We start from the raw sequence: 23,978 nt of genomic DNA on the forward strand, positions 1-23,978 counted from the left end.
GATGCCCCAAAATCTGGGACAGATTCCCCAGAATTCACAGTCGGGACCCCAAATTCGGAGCTGAGAGACCCCGGAATTCAGAGCTGCCCTTCCAAGCCCCAGTTTTGGGTCATTTTGGGGTCATTTTGGGTCATTTTTTACCCCAAACCTGGCCAGGTCATATCTACCCCTGCAAAGGCCAGTTTGGGGTAATTTTGGGGTCCTTTTGTGTAATTTTGGATCATTTTTAACCCCAAACCCAGCCAGGTCCGAGCTACCCCCTCCAAAACCCCCAATTTGGGTCATTTTGGGTTCATTCAGGTAATTTTGGGTAATATTTAACCCTCCAAACCCTAATTTTGGGGTCATTTTGGGGTAACTTCAGGGTAATTTGGTGTCATTTTTCACCGCAAAGCTTCCAGACCTCAATTTTGGGGTGATTTGGGGTGATTTTGGGTCTTTTTTAGCCCCAAGCAGGAACAGGGTCCTCACACTCCAGGAGCCTCCTGATCCTAATCCTTCCTAACAATCCGCCCCCTCCACCGACCCCATTAATCCCCACAGCCCCGAGTTCTCATTAATTAATTAATTTACCCACAGGCCCTGCTGGGCTTTTTTTCCAGTTAAAAAAAAATCCCAAAAATATCCAAAAAAATCCCAAACCTGATCTCCCTTCGAACCCTGGGACCCTCAGCCCATCCCCCATCAAAAAATCCCTTTTAGGGTCAGGGTTTTTTTGGGATTTTGGGTGTTTTTGGCAGTTTTAATTTTTTTTTTCCTGGATTTATTTATTTTTTGGGATTTTTCCTGTTCTGGGACACAGGGGCGCCTTTGTCCCCGTGGCTTTTGGGGCCCTGGCTCAGTGCCACCCCAAATAGTTTTTTTTTGGGATGGGGGGATGGGAGAATTCGCCATCAAAGGATCCTAAATCCCGGGTTTTTTTGCCTCTTCCTCGCACCAGACAGGGAAAAAAAAAAAAGGAAACTTTAAGGGTTTGGAGCTGGAGGAAAATCCTGAATTTCAGGTATTCAGGGGCAAAAATTCCAAATTTTGAGGGGGTCCTAAAAAATTAAAGGTGAAACGACTCCCCCTACATGGAGCAACCCCAAGGGGAGAAGTCTGGGAATTCCAGGGGGAAAATCGACTTTGGGAATGGGAGAAATCCCTAAAACAACCCCTAAAATTCCCAAGGAATCCCCCAAACCCATTCATTCCATTCCTGACATTTCACTACAAAATCCCTGGATTTTGCCCCAGATTTCCAAGGTTTGCCCCAAATTCGAAGAATTTCACCTCAAATTCCCAGCTTTTCACACAAAATTACCCCAAAAATAGAAACCACACCAAAAATACTCAAAAAAAATTGAAATATTAAATATAAATATAAATTATATATAATTAAATATTTTAAATATGCAAAAATAATTTAAAATGCACTAAAAATTTAAAAACCAAAAAATACACAAATATACCACATAAACATAAAAATATACCCAAAAATATAAAAAAATAATGCCAGGCAATATTTGAACACCACACAAAGAAATCAAAAAATTCAAAAAATTAAACTGCCCCTGAAAAAATCAAAATAATGCTGAAAAATATTCTAAAAACATACAGAAAATAACAAAAAATATCTTCTTTGACCAAAAAATGCAAGAAAAACCCCAATAAAAACATTTTAAAAATAAAAAATAAATCAAAATAAACCAAAATAAATCAAAATAAATCAAAATAACCCCCAAAAAATCCCCGGCGGGGCCCTGAGCTACCCCCCCTTGCTCCCTGAAAGGATCCCTTTGTACCTTTCCCAAAAAATCGCCTTTTCATCCCAAAAAAGGGGGAGGAGGGAAAGGAGGAGGAGGAGGAAGAGGCCACGCACAGGGGGAAGGCTTTGACCTCATCCCACAAAAATTCCCGGTTTTTTCCCCCATTTCGGGCCCCTTCCCACCTTTCCAGGGGGAAAAGGGACAAAGGGGCTCTGTGCGACAAAACCCCCAAAATTGGGTGAAAAAGGGAATTTTGGGGATTCTACCCACCGGGAAAAGGAGGGGAAGGGAAGACTGTAAATGGGAAAAGGATTAAAAGAGGATTTTGGATCCCTCCAATTAAAAATTTGGGGAGTAAATTCGCCCCAAAATCGGATTTTCTGTGGGGCTTGGGGTGTTCAAAATCGCTTTTATTGCATGAATTCACCCCAAATTTGGAGATTTTGGGGGTTTTGCCTGCCTAAAATTGGGGATTTGGGGGGTTTTACCTCCCCAAATCTGGAGATTTTCCGGGACTTTGCTTCCCCTAAAAAAATAAATTTGAGGTTCGAAAAAGATATCATCTCAATATTATTTTTTAATTGGAATTTTTATGGTATAATTCAAGATACAGAGTGAAACAGCTGCAAAATTAGTAGGAAAAAAATAAAAATTGGGGGTTTGGAGGGGATAAAGGTACTTTTTCTGCTCCCCAGTCCCAAAAGCGTCCCAGGAAATATTTGGGGCCAGATCTGAGGTTATCGCGAGGTGCCAGAGGGAAAAAGTTGAATTTGGGGAATTTTTGTGTTTAAAAACGCCAGTTTTGAAGGGAATTATAAATTCCTGGCTCCCTCTCTGGGTTTGGGGTTTTCATGGGATTGGGTGGTTGGGGAAAGTGGGAAAAATTGGGAGGGAAGAGACAAAATGGGGGGAAATGGGTGGAAAAGGGGGGAAATTCGAGGGGAAAATGGGGCAGAAATTGGGGAGAAAACAGGGGGAAATGGGGCAAAAATGGGGAAAATTTGGGTAAAAGAGGGGCTGAAATGGGGCAGAAACTGGGGGAAAGGGAGAAAAATGGTATAAAAATGGGGAATGGCTCAAAATTATGGGGGAAAATGGGGAAAATGGGGGAAAATGGGGCATAAGTCTGGGAAAAGTGGGGCAGAAATGGGGCAAACATCTGGGCAAAAGTGGTTAGGAAATAGGTTTAAATTTGGGTAAGGTCGGTGTTAAAATGGGGGGAAATGGGGCAGAAATGTAGCAGAAATGGGGGAAATTGGGGAAATAGAATTAAAATGGGGTTAAAATGGGCCAGAAATGAGGTTTATATGGGATATAAATGGGGAAAAGTGGGGTAAAGTTGGGACCAAGATTGAGTAAAAACGGGACTGAAAAAGGGGTAAAAGGGGGCAAAAATGAGGCAAAATTAGGGGAGAAATGGAGGAAAAATGGAACCAAAGTGAGACAAAAATAGGGCAAAAATTGAGGAAAATAGGGGGAAAGGAGGGGAAATGGCGAATAATGGTAAAAACTGAATTTCCCCTCCGCTCCCAGAGCAGTCTTGATCCTAAACTGGGGAATTTGGGGAATTTGGTAAAATTTACTCCCAACTCGACGGGGACAAGGCCGGGTGACGCTCGCGGGTGATGGCCCCGGGGTGGGGACAACGGGGCGGTGCCACCCCCTGGGCCGGTTCCAGCCCAAACCCGCCCCCGCCCCGCCCCCCAGCCCGCTGTCACCTCCCTGTCCCCTCCCTGTCCCCTCTCTCTCCCCTCTCTGTCCCCTCGCTGTCACCTCCCTGTCCCCTCCCTTTCCCTTCTCTGTCCCCTCTCTGTCCCCTCCCTGTCACCTCCCTGTCCCCTCTCTGTCCCCTCTCTCTCCCCTCTCTAGCCCCTCGCTGTCCCCTCGCTGTCCCCTCGCTGTCCCCTCTCTGTCCCCTCCCTGTCCCCTCCCTGTCCCCTCTCTGCCCCTCTCTGTCCCCTCCCTGTCCCCTCTCTGTCCCCTCTCTCTCCCCTCTCTATCCCCTCGCTGTCCCCTCCCTGTCCCCTCGCTGTCCCCTCCCTGTCCCCTCCCTGTCCCCTCGCTGTCCCCTCGCTGTCCCCTCTCTGTCCCCTCGCTGTCACCTCCCTGTCCCCTCCCTTTCCCTTCTCTGTCCCCTCGCTGTCCCCTCTCTGTCACCTCCCCGTCCCCTCTCTGTCCCCTCTCTGTCCCCACTCGTTCCCCTCGCTGTCCCCTTACTGTCCCCTCCCTGTCCCCTCGCTGTCCCCTCTCTCTCCCCTCTCTGTCCCCTCCCTGTCACCTCCCTGTCCCCTCGTTGTCCCCGTCTGTCGCCGGGCTCTGGAGAGGCCATCAGGGACCGGGGCCAAGTGACAAACCCGGGGGGCCCCGCTTTACCTCTGTCACTGCCACATTCACCAGTGCCACCAGTGCCACCAGTGCCACCAGTTCCATCATTGTCTATCACCGGTGTCACCGGTGCCACCTGCATGTCCCCACTCCGAGGGGAACGGGAAGCGATGTCCCCACCCCACGGCGGGGACTGCACCCGCCCGCTGTCCCCACCCCGGTTTGAGGGAGTTTTGGGGGAATTCGGGGGATTTGAGTGGTCCCTGGCCCTGTCCCGGCTCTGTCACCCTGGGGACAGCGGCGGAGCCTCCCCAGAAGCTGGGGAGGGGTCGGGCAGAGCCTCCTTGGCCGTTTGATTTATTCCCAAGTTTTCTGTTCCATCGGAAAGCGGCGGCCGGAGCCAAGGCCTGGCCCCGATCCCGGCCAGATCCGGCCACGCCGAGCGCTCTTCCACCTGCTGGGGATGGCAACCCCGAAATCCCCCAAACCGGACTCAACCCCCTCCCAAAACTCCTCCCAAAACCCTCAAAATCCCGCCCAAAATATCCCCCCAAATCCCCCCAAGTTCCCCTCAAACCCCCCCCAAGTTGCCCTCAAAAGCCCCTCGAATCCTTCCCAGAATCTCCTCAAATCCCCCTCAAGTCCCGCCCTAACTCCCAAAAAATTGGGGGGGGGGGCGTTTATGGGACATTTAGGGGAATTTTGGGGGGTTTGGAGGCAGGGCATGGTCCCGGGGGAGGGTTGCGCTGGGTTTGGGGTCGGGGGGGTTCCCCGTGCCCCCCAGCTTGGTCCCACAATTGCTGCCGGGAATTCCGCCGGGAATGGGGACAACGAAAGGGGGGAGGGGTCGGTCTGGGCCCGAGGGGGCCCCAGAGGGGGGCGGGGATTTGGGGACACCGCGGCGGGGGCGGGGGAGGACGGAGTTGGGGGGTTCCCGTCCCGGGGCGGGGTCGGGGGCATCCCGATTTTCCCAGGACCCAGGAATGGAGATGGGATGGGGTAAAAATGGGATGGAAAAGAGGATGGGATGGGAATGGGTGGGAATGGGATGGGGTGGGGTGGGGTGGGGTGGGCTGCGCCGCCTCACCCCCGGCATCCCCCCTACCCCGCATCCCCCAAACCCTGCATCATCCTCCAAACCCCGCATCATCCCCCAAAACCCGCATCATCCCCCAAAACCCGCATCCCCCAAACCCGCATCCCCCCTCACTCCGGTCCCTCCGCCCGCTCTGGCCCCGGTGGTGGCCGGGGGAGGGCTCGGGGAGGGCTCGGGAGGGCCGGCCCGGCTCGGGGCCCGGGGGAGGGTCCGGGGCCACCGGGGGAAGGTCCGGGGGGCCCGGCGGGGCCGGCCCGGCTCGGGTTACAGCTCCGGGGGGCGGCGGGGCCGGGACTTAAACGGGGCCGCGGGGCCGAGCGGGCACTGCCGGCCCCGGGCGCGGATCGGGCGCAGCCGCCTCGCCATGCCCGGACACCGCCCGGCCCCCGGCGGCCACCGCTCGGTCCGCAGCGGCCACCGCTCGGAGCCCGCAGCCACCGGCGCGGTCCCCGGAGCCGCCCCCCGGCCGGGGCTCCTGCTCCTCCTCCTCCTCTGCCTCGCCGCCGCCGCCGCCGCGCAGGACCGAGACCTCCGTGAGTGGCGGGCATGGGGACGGAGCGGGGACGGAGCGGGGACGGAGCGGGGACAGAGCGGGGACAGAGAGGGAAGAGGGATGGGGAAGTTCTGGGACATCGCCGGGGGGGTGAATGGGACACGTTGAGGGAAAGTTGGAGAAGGGGAGGGGGGACAGCGTGGGGACAGAGGGGAACAATGGGGACAGAGGGGAGACGGAGCGGAAAGGGGATGGGCGACAGCGAGAGGACATCGCAGGACACTAAGGGACATTTTGGGATGGACAGGAAAAGTTTCAGAGTGGTGGGAGGGGGGACAACTCGGAGAGTGGGGACACCGGGGGACAACATGAGGATGGTGGGGGACAGCGTGGGGACATCGGGGAACATAGCGGGACAGTGTGAGACGGACGGAGAAAGTTTCAGAGTGGCGGGGAGGGGACAGACCGGAGTGTGGGGATATCGGGGACTGCAGGAGGAGGGTAGGGAAAAGCAGGAAGGCACCTGGGGACAGCGTGGGGACCCTGCGATGGAGGCACAGGGTACGGGACAAGGGGAAAAGTTTCGAGGCAGTTCTGGGGACAGCAGCGCGAGGAGGTGGGGACACCGTGGGACAGCGCAGGGACACCGGGACAAGTGTCAGAGAAATGTGGGACAACCTTGATGGCGGGAGGGGGAGCAGTGGCGGACAGGGAGGGAGACGGAGGGACCCCAGGACAAGAGCTGGGGACATCGGGGGACAGTGGGCAATGAAGTGGAACGAGGAGGGACAGCGTGGGGGACGCCCGGGGGCAGCCTGGGGGACAGTGGGGGGACAAGGTGGGGCAGGGAAGGACAGCGTGGGACACTGCAGGTTGGCACAGGGCGGGCGGGGGACACGGTGGGGACACTGGGGGACAGCTCGGGATCCAGGTGTGTGGCGTGTACGGAGTTTAGGAACAGTGGGGACGGACAGGGACAGCCTGAGGTGGCCGAGAGGGGCACAGCTGGGATGTGGGAACAGCAGGTGACAGTGACGGGACAGAGGGACAGCGGGGAGTGCAGGAGATGAGCCGGAGCAGGGGCGTGGTGGGGACAGGCTGGGGACAGTGAGGTCCGGTTGGGGTCACAGGGTCTGGCTGGGGACAGAGGGTCCACTGAGGGCCAGCCCTGGGCTGTGTCCTGGGGTCATCCCTGGGGACATCCCAGGGACCCTGGGGACACCTGGAGACCCCGGTGTGCAGCCTGGGGACCCCGAGGCACCTCATGGGGACACTGGGGCACCTTTTTGGGGACCCTGGGGGACCCCCGGGACCCTCCAGGAGCACCCGGCTACCTCCGGGTCAGCCGTGAGTTCAGCCTGGGGACACCAACCCCCCTCCTCCCCGACCCGTAGGGACACTGGTGCCACCAGGGCTGCGGGGACCTCGGGGACACTCGGGGGACCCGGGGAAGGGGTCGGGGGTGTCGCTACTCTGGGCTGTGTCCCCTTCGTTGCTTCAGAGCCTCAGCGAGAGCTCAGAGGGGGGCTGGCAGTGCCACCACCCCGTTGCTGGCTGTCCCCGCGCTGTCCCCGAGCTGTCCCCACCCAACTGGGGGCCGCGGGGCCCCTTTGGCGTCCCCTTCCTCCTCCTCCTCCTCCTCCTCCTCCTCCTGCTCGTGTTCAGGACGGGGCTGGCAGTGCCATCCCCTTCTCCCGCGCTGTCCCCGCGCTGTCCCCGCGCTGTCCCCGCGCTGTCCCCACGCTGTCCCCGCGCTGTCCCCACGCTGTCCCCGCGCTGTCCCCGCAGCCGAGGCTGGCAGCTGCTTGCAGGACGGGCACCGCTACAGCGACAAGGACGTGTGGAAGCCGGAGCCGTGCCGGATCTGCGTGTGCGACACGGGGACAGTGCTGTGCGACGAAATCATCTGCGAGGAGCTGCGGGACTGCCCCAGCCCCGAGATCCCCTTCGGAGAGTGCTGCCCCATTTGCCCCACCGAGCAGCCCAGCGGTTGTAATTTATTTATTTCCTTGAATTAGCGAATTAATAAATAAATTACCCGGCCATGGATGGCGCCATCCATGCGGCAGCGCAGGGAAAAGGCAACTTAACCCCGAAACAACGGGGGGAAATCGGCCCCAGGGGGAAGAATCGTGGAGGTTTTTAGCCCTGGTTGAAAATTTGGAGGTTTTGGGGGATTTTAGACAGAAAAAATAGGGGAAAGGGGGGTTGGAGAGGACTTTGCACCCCTGGAAGAAGGATTTTGGTGGAAATCCCCCGAAATTGCGGGAATGTATCCCAAAATTAATGGAACCCCACAGAAAGCCCCGATCCGGGTTCCCAATTGTGGGATTTCACCCCAAAATGGAAGAAAACCCAAAACCTGCTTCCCCAAAACCTCCAAAACCCCCAAAGTTGCCTTTTTTTAACCCTTCCCTGCCCCCGCCCGGGAGGGGAGGATTAAAGGGTTGAGCATCCCCAAAAATCCTCCGAACCGCCCCAAAAAAGCCCCCTCGACCTTCTCGCTGCTGGCCCCGCTTTGGGGGAGCCCCCAGTGCCCCCCCAGTTTGGCCCTACAGCCCACCCAGGATGGAAACACCTCGTGTTGCCCCCACCCCAAATTCGTGTGTCCCACTCATTAATTTATCTTTATTTTTCTTCCCCGGGGGATCTCCAACAGGAAAGCCCGGCCCCAAGGTGAGTGAATTTGGGGGGCAATTTTCCGGAATTTTGGAATGGTTTTGGGGCTTTGGGAGGCTTTTGGGGGGAATTTTGGGGCAGTTTTGGGGTCTCTGGGTTCATCCTTTGCTTTGCTTTGGGGGATTTTGGGGAGATTTTGTGCTCATCCCTGGGGGGGCAGAGAGAGGAATTTGGGGGCGGTTTTGGGGTCTCACTCTGCTTCTCCTCGCAGGGACAAAAAGGTGAACCCGGTGACATCAAAGATGTGAGTGGAGGGCAGACCCCAAAAGGCGCTGGGAGGGGGCGGCGGGGCTGGGACACCCCAAAAAGGGGCCGGGACCCCCCCAGCCGAGCCCTGATGTCGCCCCCATTTGTGTCCCCACAGGTCGTAGGACCCCGAGGACCCCCGGGCCCGCAGGTGGGAGCAGCTCCAGGCTGGGAAATCTCTGGAATTTTGGGGGGAGGGGAGTTTGGGGGGGCGGGGGAGGGGCGGGAGGGGGGAGGGGGGTAGGGGACTCCTGACACCCCCTCCCCCATCCTGTTCCTCCCCTCAGGGCCCCGCAGGTGAGCAGGGACAGCGAGGGGACCGCGGCGAGAAGGGTGAGAAGGTGAGCGGGACCCCAGAATCCCTAAAAATCCACTGGGAACGCCCCACATGTCCAAAAATCCGCTGTGACCCTCCCAGCATCCTCTGTGAAACCCTAAAATCCTCCTTGGCCTCTCTTAAAAACCCCAAAGATCGAGTGGGAGCCCCCCACAGTCCCCCGTGGCTCCCCCAAATCCCGTTTTTGTGCTCCCACCCCAGGGCGCCCCCGGCCCGCGGGGCAGGGATGGAGAACCCGGAACCCCAGGAAATCCCGGCCCCCCCGGCCCCCCCGGCCCCCCGGGACCCCCCGGCCTGGGGGGGGTGAGTATTTGGGGGGGAGAGGGGGGGAGATAGGATACTGGGGGGAGATTGAGGAGATTTGGGGAGGGGGCGAGGGGAATTTGGGTGGGTTTCCTGGAACTTTGCTGGGAATTGAGGGGGATTTGGAGGGGGTTTTTGGGGGGTGTTGAGGAGATTTGGGGAGGTTTTGAGGGGGATTTTGGGAATTTGGGGTGATTTTGGGGTGATTTTGAGGGGGATTTGGGTGAGTCTTGAGCACAGAAGGAGGGATTTGGACAGGAATTGGGGGGTTTTGGTGGGAATTGGGTTTTTTTGAGGGGAATTTGGGTTTTTTGGGGTCTCCGGGGTGCTGAACCCCCTTCCCCTGGCAGAACTTCGCGGCTCAGATGGCCGGGGGCTTCGACGAGAAGGCCGGAGGAGCTCAGATGGGCGTGATGCAGGGACCCATGGTAATGTCACCCCAAAACCCCCAAAATTCCCCTCATTCCCCCCAAAATTTCCATAAACCTCCCCCATGTCCCCTCAATTCCCCCCAAATCCCATCAACCTCCCCCTCAATTCCCTCAAATCCCCCCTCCCCACACCCGATCCCATTTGGGACCCCCCCTCCGGAGCCCCCAGGTTTTGGGGGCTCCCCCGCTTCGGAGGTTTCGGGGGTGTCCCCCCCCGGTGTCCCCTCCCTGTGTGACATCGCTCTGTTCCCCCAGGGCCCCATGGGACCCCGCGGCCCCCCCGGCCCCTCCGGCTCCCCCGTAAGTATCGATCCCTTCTCCTCAAATTTTGGGGTGTCCGGGCCGGCTGGTGCCACCCCGCTGACGTCACTTTGTCCCCGCAGGGTCCCCAAGGATTCCAAGGCAACCCCGGCGAGCCCGGCGAGCCAGGCGCTGCTGTGAGTGTCCCCAAATGTCCCCACCCCTCCCCAAATCAGGGCACTGCCCCCCCAGCGCCGCTCACCGCCCCCTCTTTGTCCCCTGCAGGGTCCGATGGGTCCCCGGGGACCTCCGGGACCTCCTGGCAAACCCGGTGACGACGTAAGTGACATTCATGGCATTCAGCCGCGGTGCCGGCTGCCGAAGCCGGGCTGAGGAGGGACAGAAAGTGACATTTTTGTGTCCCCAACCCCTCAAAAATCCCATTTTCCCCGCAGGGTGAGACCGGCAAACCCGGCAAATCGGGCGACCGCGGCCCCCCCGGTCCCCAGGTGAGCGTGGCACCGGTGGCCCCGCGACAAAGCCGCCGCTGTCCCTCCGTGTCCCCTCTGTGTCCCCTCCCCGTCCCCAACTGTCCCTTCTCCGCCGTCCGCAGGGCGCTCGTGGCTTCCCCGGGACCCCCGGCCTGCCTGGAGTCAAAGGCCACAGGGTGAGTGCGTGTCCCCTCCCTGTCCCCATGTCCCCTGTGTCCCCCGGAGTGGCTCTGCCATTGTCACACCCCGCCGTGTCCCTGTCCCCAGGGCTACCCCGGCCTGGACGGCGCCAAGGGAGAGGCGGGAGCACCTGGAGCCAAGGTGAGAGGAGAGGACAGTCCCTGGTGCTGGGGACAATCCCCTGGGCGCGGTGACTGTCCCTGTGCTGGGATGGCTGTCCCCTGACTCCGGTGACCGTCCCGGTGACACCAGGGGACCGCGCCCGTCCCCGCCCCGCGCTCACCCCTGTCCCTCCCCGCAGGGCGAGTCCGGCTCCCCGGGCGAGAACGGATCCCCCGGGCCCATGGTGAGTGCGAGAGGGAAACTGAGGCACGGCGGGTGCGCTCGGGAAGGGCCAGCACCCCCGGCCTCACCTGTCACCCTCTGTCCCCACAGGGTCCCCGCGGGCTGCCCGGAGAGCGAGGACGCCCGGGCCCCTCGGGCGCTGCGGTGAGTGCGGTGTCACCTGCGGTGTCACCTGCGGTGTCACCTGCGGCGCTGGTGGCACCCGGGGGTGGCGGGGGGGACCCGTTCCCCGCCCTGGGCACCCCCGTGACCCCCGGCACCTTCTCCCCGCAGGGCGCTCGTGGCAACGACGGCCTCCCTGGCCCGGCCGGACCCCCTGTGAGTCCAGCGGGGGTTGGCGCGTCCCTTGTGACACCCCCGCGAGGGGACAGCGGGGTCTCCCAAGGCCCCCCACATCCCGGGGGGACCCTCACGCTCCTCTCGTCCCCAGGGTCCCGTCGGCCCCGCAGGAGCCCCCGGCTTCCCCGGCGCGCCTGGCTCCAAGGTGAGGGGACAGGGTTGGTCCCGATGGGGACAGGAGGGTGCCGATGTCACCGCTGACCCTCTCTGTCACCTCCCCCCCAGGGTGAAGCGGGTCCCACCGGAGCGCGAGGACCCGAGGGTGCCCAGGGGCCCCGCGGAGAATCCGGGACCCCCGGCTCGCCCGGCCCCGCCGGCGCCCCCGTAAGTCCTTGTGTCCCCTCGCCCTGGTGGCTTCGTCCCCTCGCCCTGGTGGCTTCGTCCCCTCGCCTTGTCTCAAGAGCTGGGAGAGGCGGGAACGGGGCCGGATCCGGGGAAACTGAGGCACGGAGCTCAGCGGAATCTGCTTGCAGGGGAATCCCGGAACCGACGGCATCCCCGGAGCGAAGGGATCGGCGGTGAGCGGGGACGGGGTGGGGACAGGGACGGGGAGGGGGACGGGGATGTGGTGTCCCCGTGAGTCGCTGGTGATGGGGACAGGGACTGACCGGGAGTGAGGAGCAGCTGCCGAGGGCTGCGCTGGGATTTGGGGACATTTGGGTCCCCTGGGGGTTGTGGGACACCCAGGGATGGGGGACATTGGGGGACCTTGGGGACACTGAGGGGACACGGGGCTCTTGCGGGGTCCCTGACGTCCCCCGGTGTCCACAGGGCGCTCCAGGCATCGCGGGCGCTCCAGGATTCCCCGGCCCCCGCGGCCCACCCGGACCCCAGGGAGCCACCGGCCCGCTGGGCCCCAAGGGACAGACGGTGAGAGACCCCCGAGGTACCTGCGGGGTCCCGGCCACGCCCGGTGACAGCGCCCCGGACACTGACCACGCCCTGGCCACTGACCACGCCACATCCATTGACCACGCCCCCACCAGTGAATGGCCACGCCCCTTCTTCCCAGGCCACGCCCCTTCACACCTTCCTTCTTTGGGTCTCCTCCCTGGGGTCACTCCAGGGTCACCCCGGGGTCACTCCAGGGTCACCCCTGGGTCACCTGGCCCTCACCCCTAAGGGGACATTGGGGGTGGGATGGGATGGGATGGGATGGGACAGGACGGGATGGGGACAAGGACCTGGAGAACAGGGATGGGGTGGGGACAGCTGTGGGGACGCTGTGACATCGTCTCCCCTTCCCAGGGCGAACCCGGCATCGCGGGATTCAAAGGCGAGCAGGGACCCAAGGGAGAGACGGTGAGCTGGTGTCCAGCCTTGGCCTTCACTGTCCACTGAGTGTCCATCCCCAGCCTTCATTGTCCACTGAGCGTCCAGTCCTGGCCCCTCATTCCCCATCCCAGTGTCCATCCCCAGCCCAGTGTCCATCTCCAGCCCACTGTAAATCCTCAGCCCAGTGCCCATGCCAGTGTCCATCCCAGTGTCCATGCCAGTGTCCGTCTCCATGCCAGTGTCCATCCCAGTGTCCATTCCAGTGTTCCTGTCAGTGTCCATCCCCAGCCCAGTGTCCATCCCAGTGTCCATTCCAGTGTTCCTGTCAGTGTCCATCCCCATCCCAGTGTCCATCCCAGTGTCCATCCCCATCCCAATGTCCATCCCCGTGTCCATCCCAGTGTCCATCCCCATCCCAGTGTCCACCCCAGTGTCCATCCCAGCCCAGTGTCCATCCCCATCCCAGTGTCCATCCCCAGCCCAGTGTCCATCCCCAGTCCCTCTCTCCCCTCCGGCGCCTCCTCGGCCCTAATGAGCTGTTCCCCTAACAAGGCCCCTTGAGGGGCAGCGTCCCCCTCCCGCGGGGGGACGGTGGCCGGGGGGGCAGTGGGACAATGGCCGCAGTGTTCGCGTGTCCCCCCTTGGGGACATCGCCCCCCCTTGGGGACATTCCCCCCTCGCCTCATTAACCACCATCAATGGGGCCCTGCGGAGCCCGGCGCCAGCGGGGACAGGAGGGGGACACGAGGGGGACTCGGATTTATGGGATTTGTCCCCGGGGGGGTCGGGGGGAATGAAGGCTCCTTGTGACCCCTTTTCCTCCTCGTCCTCAGGGCCCTGCAGGACCCCAAGGTGCCCCCGGCCCGGCCGGAGAGGAAGGGAAGAGAGGAGCCCGCGGAGAACCCGGAGCTGCCGGACCTTTGGGACCACCTGGAGAGAGGGTCTGTGGTGCCCTCGACCCCAAGGACCAACCCTGATCCCAAAAAACTGACCCCGACCCCAGAAAAACAGCCCTGATCCCAAAGAACCGACCCCAATCCCAAAAATCCTCCCCTCGACCCTAAAACCCTCCCCAGACCCCATAAATCTTTGTCTTCCCCCACAGGGCGCTCCTGGCAACCGCGGCTTCCCCGGGCAGGACGGGCTGGCCGGCCCCAAGGTGGGACTTCGGGGACACCGGGGGGGACAATCCCAAACTCATCCCAAATGCCCCAAACTAACCCCAAATCCCCGCACAGGGGGCACCGGGCGAGCGCGGCCCCGCCGGCCTGGCCGGCCCCAAAGGAGCCACCGGCGACCCCGGACGCCCCGGAGAGCCCGGCCTGCCTGGAGCCAGGGTGAGGGACCCCAGAAATGGGGACAGGGTGGCACCTGTGGGGTCTGGGGGATGGATGGGGGGGCGTCATTGGTTAAGTCACTTTTAGGGTCAATGAGGTGATTTTGGAGCTGGTTAAGGTGGTTTCGGGGTCACTAACATGCTTTTGGGGGTGGTTAAGGCACTTTTAGGGTTGGTTTAAGGAGATTTTGGGGTGGCTAAGGTGCTTTTGGGTCAGTAAGGGGATTTTGGGGGTGGTCAAGGAGATTTTGGGTTGATAAGGTGCTTTTAGGGTTGTTTAAGGAGCTTTTGGGGTTACTAAAATCCTTTTGGGGTTAGCCGAGATGCCCTTTGGCATTAAAACCTTTTTTGGAGTTGTGCTTGGCACTCCTTGCTGCTAATTAAGAAACTTGGGGGTTAATTAAGATGCTCTCTGCTAATTCAGACACTCTTTAGGATTCCCAAAATCCCATTTCTCTTTTGGTGTTCCCAAGAATCCTACTTGGGGTTCTCCACTCTTCGTGGGGAACTCAGGTGCCCTTTGGGGTCACCCCATGGCCATGGGGTCAGGCCCCCCACGCCGGGGGATGTCCCCAAATGTCCCCAAACCCTTTTTGTCCCCACAGGGTCTCACGGGCCGCCCCGGTGACGCTGGGCCCCAAGGCAAAGTCGGCCCCACAGTGAGTGACACCCCATTAGGGGTTTGGGGTATGGATGATTTGGGGTTTGGGGTGGCCTCCTGTCCCCGCTGACCCCGCTGTCCCCACAGGGTGCCCCTGGCGAGGACGGACGCCCGGGACCCCCCGGCCCCCAGGGGGCTCGGGGCCAGCCCGGCGTTATGGGGTTCCCCGGTCCCAAAGGTGCCAATGTGAGTACAGACCCTTCTTCCTCTTAAAATACCCGGGACTTCCCCTGGGGCTGGAACCCCAAATCCTCCATCCTTTTTTAGGGTGAGCCTGGAAAAGCTGGTGAAAAAGGACTTCCTGGAGCACCGGGGCTGAGGGTGAGGTTTTCTGCCCCCACAAACCCCCAAAAATTCACATTTTGGTGCCACTCCACCCTAGAAGGCACCTAAGGGGGAAAATGAGGCACAGAAGGGGGAGAAATGGGATTTATGGGATTTGGGGCTCAGCAAGGTTTCCCTTCTCTGTAGGGACTTCCCGGCAAGGACGGAGAGACCGGAGCCGCCGGACCCCCAGGACCTGCCGTGAGTGCAACGGGGCGAGCTCGGGGCTGGGGCTGAAAAACCCACATTTGGGCTAAACCTCCCCCTGGATCTGCTGGGGGATCCCAAAACCCACAAATCCCCAGCCCTTGTGGCTGGCTGAGGGAAGTCTGAAACCCCAAAGGTTTCTGGGGTCCTTGAGCAGCGTCTGTCCCACAGGGCCCGGCAGGAGAGAGGGGAGAGCAAGGAGCCCCCGGCCCCTCCGGCTTCCAGGTGAGCACAAGGGTTTGGGGTTTGGGGTTTGGGGTTTGGGGTGATGCCACCCCAGTCACCGGGGTCTCACTGTCACCATTCTCACGTGGCTCCTGTCCCCTCTCAGGGGCTGCCAGGGCCACCAGGTCCCCCCGGTGAGAGCGGCAAACCCGGAGATCAGGTGAGAGCCCCCTGTCCCCTCCCAGGTGGGACTGAGATTCCCCAAATCCCTCAGGTCTGACCCCAAACCCGTTCATCCCCTTCCCACAGGGTGTTCCTGGAGAAGCTGGAGCCCCCGGGCTCGTGGGTCCTAGGGTAAGTGTCACCTGTCACCTGGGGGTCTCAGAGTGTCACCTTTGGGGGTTGCAGTGTCACCAGTCCTGGGGACGTGCTCATCCCATGGAGACCTCGGGGGGTCCCAGGGCCGCCAGTTCCGTGCTGGTTCTGCCCCCATCCCAGTCCCTCCCAGTCCCTCCAGGGCAGCGTGGTGGCAGGGCAGCCCTGCCACCTGCCCTGTGACATGCCGGTGTCCCGGTGTCCCCACTGAGCTGTCCTGCTGTCCCCAGGGCGAGCGTGGCTTCCCCGGCGAGCGCGGCTCTCCCGGCGCCCAGGGCTTGCAGGGGCCCCGCGGCCTCCCCGGCACCCCCGGCACTGACGGACCCAAGGTGGGTGACCCGTGGGGACAGCGCTGGGTGGCTCGGTGCCACCACGGGGGGATGACGGGACAATGTCCCCAATAATGTCCCTTTGCTGTTTCAGGGTGCCACCGGGCCCGCCGGCCCCAACGGCGCCCAGGGACCCCCAGGGCTGCAGGGGATGCCCGGGGAGAGAGGAGCCGCCGGCATCGCCGGTCCCAAGGGGGACAGGGTGAGTGACAGTGACATGGGGGTCACGGGGTGCCACCAGTGCCACCAGGGCTCAACTGGGCTCAAACTGGCACTGTCCCGATCCACAGGGAGACGTCGGAGAGAAGGGACCCGAGGGAGCCCCTGGAAAGGACGGAGCTCGCGTGAGTGGGAGGGGACCGGTCAAGGACACTCATGGTGGCCAGCTGGCCCTTGGTGGCTGGCCGGGGACACTCATGGGGGGTAGCCAGGGGTGGTCTCAATGGTCAGTCAGGGGTGCTCATGGTGGCTAGCAAGGCATTGTGGCTGGCCTGGGACACTCATTGTGGCCAGCCAGACGTGCCTGTGGTGGCCATCCAGGGACACTCGCGGTGGCCTCACTGTCCCCTCTGTCCCCACAGGGTCTGACCGGTCCCATCGGCCCCCCTGGCCCCGCTGGCCCCAACGGTGAGAAGGTGAGCCCAGGGCGGCCCTGCTGCTGCTCCCACAGGGACAGATCCCACCCGATCCCCGGGACAGATCCCACCTGATCCCTGGGACAGATCCCACCTGATCCCTGGGGCAAATCCCACCCGATCCCCGGGACAGATCCCACCTGATCCCCGGGACAGATCACACCCGATCCCTGGGACAGATCCCACCCAATCTCGGGGACCGATCCCACCCGATCCCCGGGACAGATCCCACCTGATCCCTGGGACAGATCCCACCTGATCCCTGGGGCAAATCCCACCCGATCCCCGGGACAGATCCCACCTGATCCCCGGGACAGATCACACCCGATCCCTGGGACAGATCCCACCCAATCTCGGGGACCGATCCCACCCGATCCCTGGGACAGATCTGACCCAATCTCCAGGACAGATCCCACCTGATCCCTGGGGCAGATCCCACCTGATCCCTGGGGCAGATCTGACCTGATCCCTGGGACAGATCACACCCAATCCCTGGGGCAGATCCCACCTGATCCCTGGGACAGATCCCACCTGATCCCTGGGACAGATCCCACCTGATCCCCAGGACAGATCCCACCTGATCCCCAGGACAGATCCCATCCGATCCCTGGGGCAAATCCCACCTGATCCCTGGGACAGATCCCACCCAATCCCTGGGACAGATCCCACCCAAACCCCGGGGCAGATCCCACCTGATCCCCAGGACAGATCCCACCTGATCCCTGGGACAGATCCCAATTGATTTCTGGGACAGATCCCACACGATCCACCGACCACATCCATCTCCCACAATTCCCCCTCTCTCCTTTCCAGGGCGAGTCTGGCCCCCCTGGCCCGTCCGGAGCCGCCGGTGCCCGCGGTGCCCCTGTAAGTGCCACCTGTCCCCTTGCCGGTGCTGGCAGTGCCGCATTTGCCCCGTTCCCTTGATTTTCGTCCTGTTTCCCCCACAGGGAGAGCGCGGAGAGCCCGGAGCCCCCGGCCCTGCTGGATTTGCCGGACCCCCGGTGAGTTCTGTCCCCAGTCCGTCCCAGTGTCCCCAGTGGCTGCTGGCCACTGACTGTGGCTCTTTCCCAGGGCGCCGATGGCCAGCCCGGAGCCAAGGGCGAACAGGGGGAGCCTGGCCAGAAGGGCGACGCTGGAGCCCCCGGGCCTCAAGGTCCTTCTGGGGCTCCTGGACCACAGGTGGGTCCAGCCGGGATCCCCAAAACTGGGGCTGAGCCCTTGCAGGGGTCCCTCATCCCTGGAATTCTGGGAATCTCCATGTACTGACTGTCCTGATTGGTTTCCATCTCTTCCCAGGGTCCCACTGGTGTCACTGGTCCCAAAGGAGCCCGGGGCGCTCAGGGACCCCCGGTGAGTGGGAGGGAGATGGGGGAGAGGGGAGGGGAATGGAGGAGGAACGGGCTCTGACCTCCTCTTGCCTCTGTCCCCAGGGAGCTACCGGATTCCCTGGAGCAGCTGGACGTGTCGGACCCCCCGGCCCCAACGTGAGTTGGGGGCAGCTGGGGTCACTGGGGGAAGCTGGGGTCACTCAGAGCAGCCAGGATCGCTTGGGAAGACCTGGGAATGCTCAGGACAGTTGGGATCACGGGGAAAAAGCTGGGATCGTTTGGGAACAGCTCATTTTGGGACAGTTGTGATCCCTGCGGAAGCTCTGGGATCGCTCGGGACAGTCGGGGTCAGCCAGGGTCGCTGACCCCCAGCTTCGGGGGCCGGGCAGCCACTGCTCCCCACGATGTCCCCAAACCAAAGTCACCCCCGTGTGCCACCTCCCTCCCCTTCCGAAGGGACATTCCCAGCGCTCCCCAATCCACAAGCAGCGCCAGGACTGGATCAGGGATGGATCACGGATGGATCAGCAATACAGAAACCGCTCCTGAGTTCACTCTAACCCCGATCTCTCTTGCAGGGCAACCCCGGCCCTCCCGGGCCCCCCGGCTCCGCGGGCAAGGACGGCCCCAAGGGCGCCCGGGGCGACGCGGGACCCCCAGGCCGAGCGGGCGACCCGGGGCTGCAGGGCCCCGCTGGCCCCCCCGGCGAGAAGGGCGAGCCTGGCGAGGACGGCCCCGCGGTATTTGGGATTTGGGGTTTGGGGACGCCTCCCGGACCCTCCGGCACCCCCCTCGAGTGGCACTGACGGCCTTTGTGTCCCCGCAGGGTCCGGACGGTCCCCCCGGTCCCCAGGGGCTGGCAGGGCAGCGCGGCATCGTGGGGCTGCCGGGGCAGCGCGGCGAGCGTGGGTTCCCGGGACTGCCCGGGCCCTCGGTAAGTGAAACCCTGAGAAAACCCCAAAAAAACCCCCCCAAAACCCCCAAACACGCCTGACACATTTTCCATAAATTTGCCGTCGATGACACACAGAAAAGGGAGAAAAGCCCCAATCCGATATTTCCCTTTGTTGGAGCAGCAATCCCCCATCACTCACGGCGGGGATTTCCCGTTTTTTTTTAGGGAGAGCCTGGAAAACAGGGAGCACCTGGATCTGCCGGTGACCGGGGACCCCCCGGGCCCGTGGGACCCCCGGGGCTGACAGGACCGGCCGGAGAGCCCGGCAGAGAGGTACGAAAATCGGGAATGTCTGGAATATCCAGGATGGATCCCTGTCTGATCCTGGGTGGGGACAGCCCTAAGGTTGATCCCGGAAAATCCCGGCACGTTTTTGCCATAGGATTTTGCCTGGAAAAGGAGACTTTTCCCCATCTCAAAGGCAAAAACTGAATTCTTCCTCTTTTCCCAGGGAAGTCCAGGCTCTGACGGACCCCCGGGCAGGGATGGGGCAGCCGGAGTGAAGGTGAGCTCATCCCGGATTTCTCAAGCGCCGGAATTCCCGGGATCTCCTGTTATCCCTGCACTCGCCCCCATCCCAGAGCCAGAATTCCTGACCCCACTCCCTTGTCCCGGATCTCTCCCGGACCTATCCAAGGGCCGGAATTCCCGGGATTCCAAACCCCATTCCCTGTTCCCAGGGCGATCGTGGCGAGACCGGCCCCGTGGGCGCTCCCGGCGCTCCCGGCGCTCCCGGAGCTCCCGGCCCCGTGGGACCCACTGGAAAACAGGGAGACAGAGGAGAGACGGTGAGCGGCACACGCTGGGATGGGGGGAGGCGGAAATTACCGGGAATCATCCCAAATCTGGGCCATGGAGCTGTTCGGGATCATCTGGGAATGGCACCAGGAGCATCTTCGAGCATCTTCCTGAGGATTCCTGGGAGCCTGGTTTGGGATCCGCCTGGGATGCCTAGGAGCTGGAACTGGGAATGGACCAGGAACTCCAGGAAAGGGAACTGGGAATGAGCAGGGAACCCCAGGAGATAAAACTGGGAATGACTGCAGTACCCCAGGCAGTTGCAAACATGAAATCCCACATCCCACATCCCACACCTCCAATCCCAAATCCCATTCCCGCTGTTTTTGACTCCCCTTCTTTCTCCGGCAGGGTGCTCAGGGTCCCATGGGTCCCTCCGGCCCTGCTGGCGCTCGGGGGATGCCGGTGAGTGATTCCCACCCAGAATTCCGAGGATCCCGGTTTGGGATCGCGGCTTGGCATCCTGGTTTGGCATCACCCTGACCCGCGGTGTCCCCCTTGCAGGGTCCCCAGGGGCCGCGTGGTGACAAAGGCGAGGCGGGCGAGGCTGGCGAGCGTGGCCTGAAGGGACACCGGGGCTTCACCGGGCTCCAGGGGCTGCCCGGGCCTCCCGTAAGTGCCGGGGTTTGGGATCACAGACCCCCGCAGATCCCAAATCCACATCTCCCGCGAGATCCCAAGTCCTACACCCTCCTCTCCTTCCCAGGGTCCTTCTGGTGACCAGGGTGCTGCCGGGCCTGCAGGTCCCTCCGGACCCAGGGTAAGTCCTGCAATTTTGGGGGAAAAAGGGGAAAACGAGGCGCCCCTGGACTGGTGCCATGCCTGGGGGTGGCAGCCCTATCCCTGCTGTGCCCTGAGCCCTTTCTGGGGTTTTTCAGGGACCCCCCGGCCCCGTGGGCCCCTCTGGCAAGGACGGCTCCAATGGGATGCCCGGACCCATCGGCCCCCCTGGACCCCGCGGGAGGAGCGGCGAGCCCGGCCCGGCGGTGAGCGGGACAGCGGGAGAGAGATCCTGCAGGGGAGGGATCCTGCAGGGGAGAGGGATCCTGCAGGAGAGGAATCCTGCAGGGGAGAGGGATCCTGCAGGGGAGGGATCCTGCAGGGGAGGGATCCTGCAGGGGAGGGATCCTGCAGGGGAGAGGGATCCTGCAGGGGAGAGGGATCCTGCAGAGGAGATGGATCCTGCAGGGGAGGGATCCTGCAGGACAGAGGGATCCTGCAGAGGAGATGGATCCTGCAGGGGAGGGATCCTGCAGAGGAGAGGGATCCTGAAGGGGAGAGGGATCCTGCAGAGGAGATGGATCCTGCAGGGGAGGGATCCTGCAGGGGAGAGGGATCCTGCAGGAGAGATGAATCCTGCAGGAGAGAGGGGTCCTGCAGAGGAGAGGGATCCTGCAAAGGAGATGGATCCTGCAGGGGAGGGATCCTGCAGAGGAGAGGGATCCTGCAGGGGAGATGGATCCTGCAGGGGAGGGATCCTGCAGGGGAGGGATCCTGCAGAGGAGATGGATCCTGCAGAGGAGATGGATCCTGCAGGAGAGATGGATCCTGCAGGGGAGGGATCCTGCAGGAGAGATGAATCCTGCAGGAGAGAGGGATCCTGCAGGGGAGAGGGATCCTGCAGGAGAGAGGGATCCTGCAGGAGAGGGATCCTGCAGAGGAAAGGGATCCTGCAGGAGAGGGATCCTGCAGGACAGAGGGATCCTGCAGAGGAGATGGATCCTGCAGGAGAGAGGGATCCTGCAGAGGAGATGGATCCTGCAGAGGAGAGGGATCCTGCAGGAGAGAGGGATCCTGCAGAGGAGATGGATCCTGCAGAGGAGAGGGATCCTGCAGGAGAGAGGGATTCAGGGGTCAGGGGGATCCAACCCCTGGCCGATCCCCCCATGAGCGCTGCTCCCTCCCGCAGGGCCCCCCCGGGAACCCCGGCCCGCCCGGGCCCCCCGGGCCCCCCGGCACCGGTATCGACATGTCGGCGTTCGCGGGGCTGGGGCAGCCCGAGAAGGGCCCCGACCCCGGGCGCTACATGCGGGCGGACGAGGCGGCGCCGGGGCTGCGGCCGCACGACGCTGAGGTGGACGCCACGCTCAAGGCCCTCAACAACCAGATCGAGAGCATCCGCAGCCCCGAGGGCTCCCGCAAGAACCCGGCCAGGACCTGCCGAGACATCAAACTCTGCCACCCCGACTGGAAGAGCGGTGAGAGAGAGGCTCCAGTGCTGTGTCCATCAGTGTCCATCCCTGTGTCCATCTGTGTCCATCCCTGTGTCCATCCCTGTGTCCATCCCTGTGTCCATCTGTGTCCATCCCTGTGTCCATCAGTGTCCATCCCTGTGTCCATCTGTGTCCATCCCTGTGTTCCCCCTCCTCCACCGCCCACCCGGACACCAAGGGCTGTGCTGACCTCCTCACTGGCCCCAAGGCCGGGCGGTCACTCACTCTGCGCCCTCTGGCCACAGGTGATTACTGGATCGACCCCAACCAGGGCTGCACCCTGGACGCCATCAAGGTCTTCTGCAACATGGCCACGGGGGAGACGTGCGTGTACCCCAGCCCTGGCAGCATCCCCAGGAAGAACTGGTGGAGCAGCAAATCCAAGGAGAAGAAGCACGTCTGGTTCGGCGAGACCATCAACGGCGGCTTCCACGTGGGTGTCCGGCCGGGAGGGGCACGAGGAACACACGGAAAAGGGGTGGGCAGGGAGTTTGATGGGAAAGTGGGAGCTGATATCCCTCCTCGGGTGAAATTTCTGGTGGTTCCATCAGATATTGGGTGATTTCAGGGTTATACGGAAAACTTGGAGGGACATCCTTCCTTGGGGTGAAATTTATGGGGTTTGTACTAGAACTGGTTGATTTAGAGACTTCCATGGAAATTCTGGCATCAGGCTGTGGCACCTGCACCCCTCTGGGCAAGCAAACCCCCAAAATTCCCCCAAACACCCCAGCTGAGGCCGTCCCCACTCCCTGCAGTTCAGCTACGGCGCTGAGGACCTGGCGCCCAACACGGCCAACATCCAGATGACCTTCCTGCGGCTGCTGTCCACCGAGGGCTCGCAGAACGTCACCTACCACTGCCGCAACAGCGTGGCCTACCTGGACGAGGAGTCGGGCAGCCTGAGGAAGGCGCTGCTCATCCAGGGCTCCAACGACGTCGAGATCCGCGCCGAGGGCAACAGCAGGTTCACCTACAGCGTGCTGGAGGACGGCTGCACGGTGCGTGCCGCGGGGGGACGGGGCAGCCAGGCACAGCCTGGAAATCAAGGGGTTAACGGGGCTGGAGGGGACTCACAGGGCAGCGAGGGTCACTCCTGAGGTGACAGCGCCACCAGGCTTCGTGTCACAGCTCCTGCTGGCCGTGGTGCTCAGGGGTGGGGACTCCAAACCCCGTTTTCCAGAGTTTTCCCACAGAAACGCTGGGAAGCGCGGCCCAGCTGGGTTTAGTGATGGAATGGGGCTCAGGCTGAGACTGGGAAGGTTCTGGAGGATTCAATAACCCCATCTGCCCCGTTTTTCCCCCAGAAACACACCGGCAAGTGGGGCAGGACCGTCATCGAGTACCGCTCACAGAAGACCTCGCGCCTGCCCATCGTGGACATTGCACCTATGGACATTGGGGGACCCGAGCAGGAGTTCGGGGTGGACCTCGGCCCCGTCTGCTTCTTGTAAAAAAAAAAAGGATTTTTTTGGTGTGGTTGTTTGTTTTTGGTTGTCGTGGTTTTTGTTTGTTGGTTTGGTTTTTGTTTTTTTAAAAAGCCCAGCCCAATTCCTTAAGAAAAGAAAAAAAAAAAAACCACAAAAAACGGGATCCACCCCAAAAAGGAGCTGAGAAGTTCTGCACTGAAAGGGCTCACCCCGAATCAGGGAGCAACCACCTCACCCCAACACCAGAATAAAAGGAAAACCCATTAATATTTATTTATTCTCTTCCTGGAAGACCTGTTTTTGAGGTCAGGTGGAGGTGGGAATGTCAGTGATCCCTTTTTCCCTGAAAAAAAAAAAAACAAACGGGATTTCACCAATCCAGGTATCAAAAATCCCCTCCTTACCCCAAATTTGCCCCTTTACCCCTACAGGAATGTTCATGTATAATATGAGTTTAAAAACACACAAAAAAATCAAAAAATGGTGCTATTCTTGTAAAACAAGTCTGTATTTTTTAACATCTGTTGGTATAAAATGAAAAAAAAATCTAAAAAAAAAAAAACTTTTGGTGGAAAGTAAAAGCTGAATTGAGTCTCTTTTTTTTTTGAGGAGGGTGTGTTTGCAGTGATGTAAATATTTCCTTTTCGATCACTATAAAGTTCTTTAGCTTGGGAAAAAATCCCTTTAAAAT

The 23,978-nt window shown here is 61.0% G+C and overlaps 1 protein-coding gene across 1 annotated transcript; it reads left to right on the forward strand.

The window, feature by feature from the left end:
• Window positions 1-5,533: 5,533 nt before the first annotated feature.
• Window positions 5,534-23,796, forward strand: COL2A1 (collagen type II alpha 1 chain). The gene is made up of 53 exons (XM_033083376.1): window positions 5,534-5,702; window positions 8,322-8,338; window positions 8,553-8,585; window positions 8,706-8,738; window positions 8,875-8,928; window positions 9,126-9,227; window positions 9,578-9,655; window positions 9,914-9,958; window positions 10,042-10,095; window positions 10,184-10,237; window positions 10,354-10,407; window positions 10,512-10,565; window positions 10,657-10,710; window positions 10,871-10,915; window positions 11,005-11,058; window positions 11,188-11,232; window positions 11,345-11,398; window positions 11,479-11,577; window positions 11,727-11,771; window positions 12,025-12,123; window positions 12,502-12,555; window positions 13,362-13,469; window positions 13,634-13,687; window positions 13,767-13,865; window positions 14,470-14,523; window positions 14,613-14,711; window positions 14,793-14,846; window positions 14,997-15,050; window positions 15,228-15,281; window positions 15,388-15,441; window positions 15,531-15,575; window positions 15,827-15,925; window positions 16,020-16,127; window positions 16,216-16,269; window positions 16,507-16,560; window positions 17,374-17,427; window positions 17,511-17,564; window positions 17,635-17,742; window positions 17,860-17,913; window positions 17,994-18,047; window positions 18,470-18,631; window positions 18,718-18,825; window positions 19,012-19,119; window positions 19,298-19,351; window positions 19,527-19,634; window positions 19,996-20,049; window positions 20,149-20,256; window positions 20,351-20,404; window positions 20,523-20,630; window positions 21,554-21,842; window positions 22,103-22,290; window positions 22,616-22,858; window positions 23,165-23,796. The coding sequence occupies exons 1-53, from the start codon at window positions 5,534-5,536 to the stop codon at window positions 23,309-23,311; spliced, it is 4,341 nt and encodes a 1,446-aa protein (XP_032939267.1). The 3' UTR covers window positions 23,312-23,796.
• The last annotated feature ends 182 nt before the right edge of the window (window positions 23,797-23,978 follow it).

This window comes from Catharus ustulatus, chromosome 31, assembly GCF_009819885.2.
Source record: "Catharus ustulatus isolate bCatUst1 chromosome 31, bCatUst1.pri.v2, whole genome shotgun sequence".
NCBI lineage: Eukaryota > Metazoa > Chordata > Aves > Passeriformes > Turdidae > Catharus > Catharus ustulatus.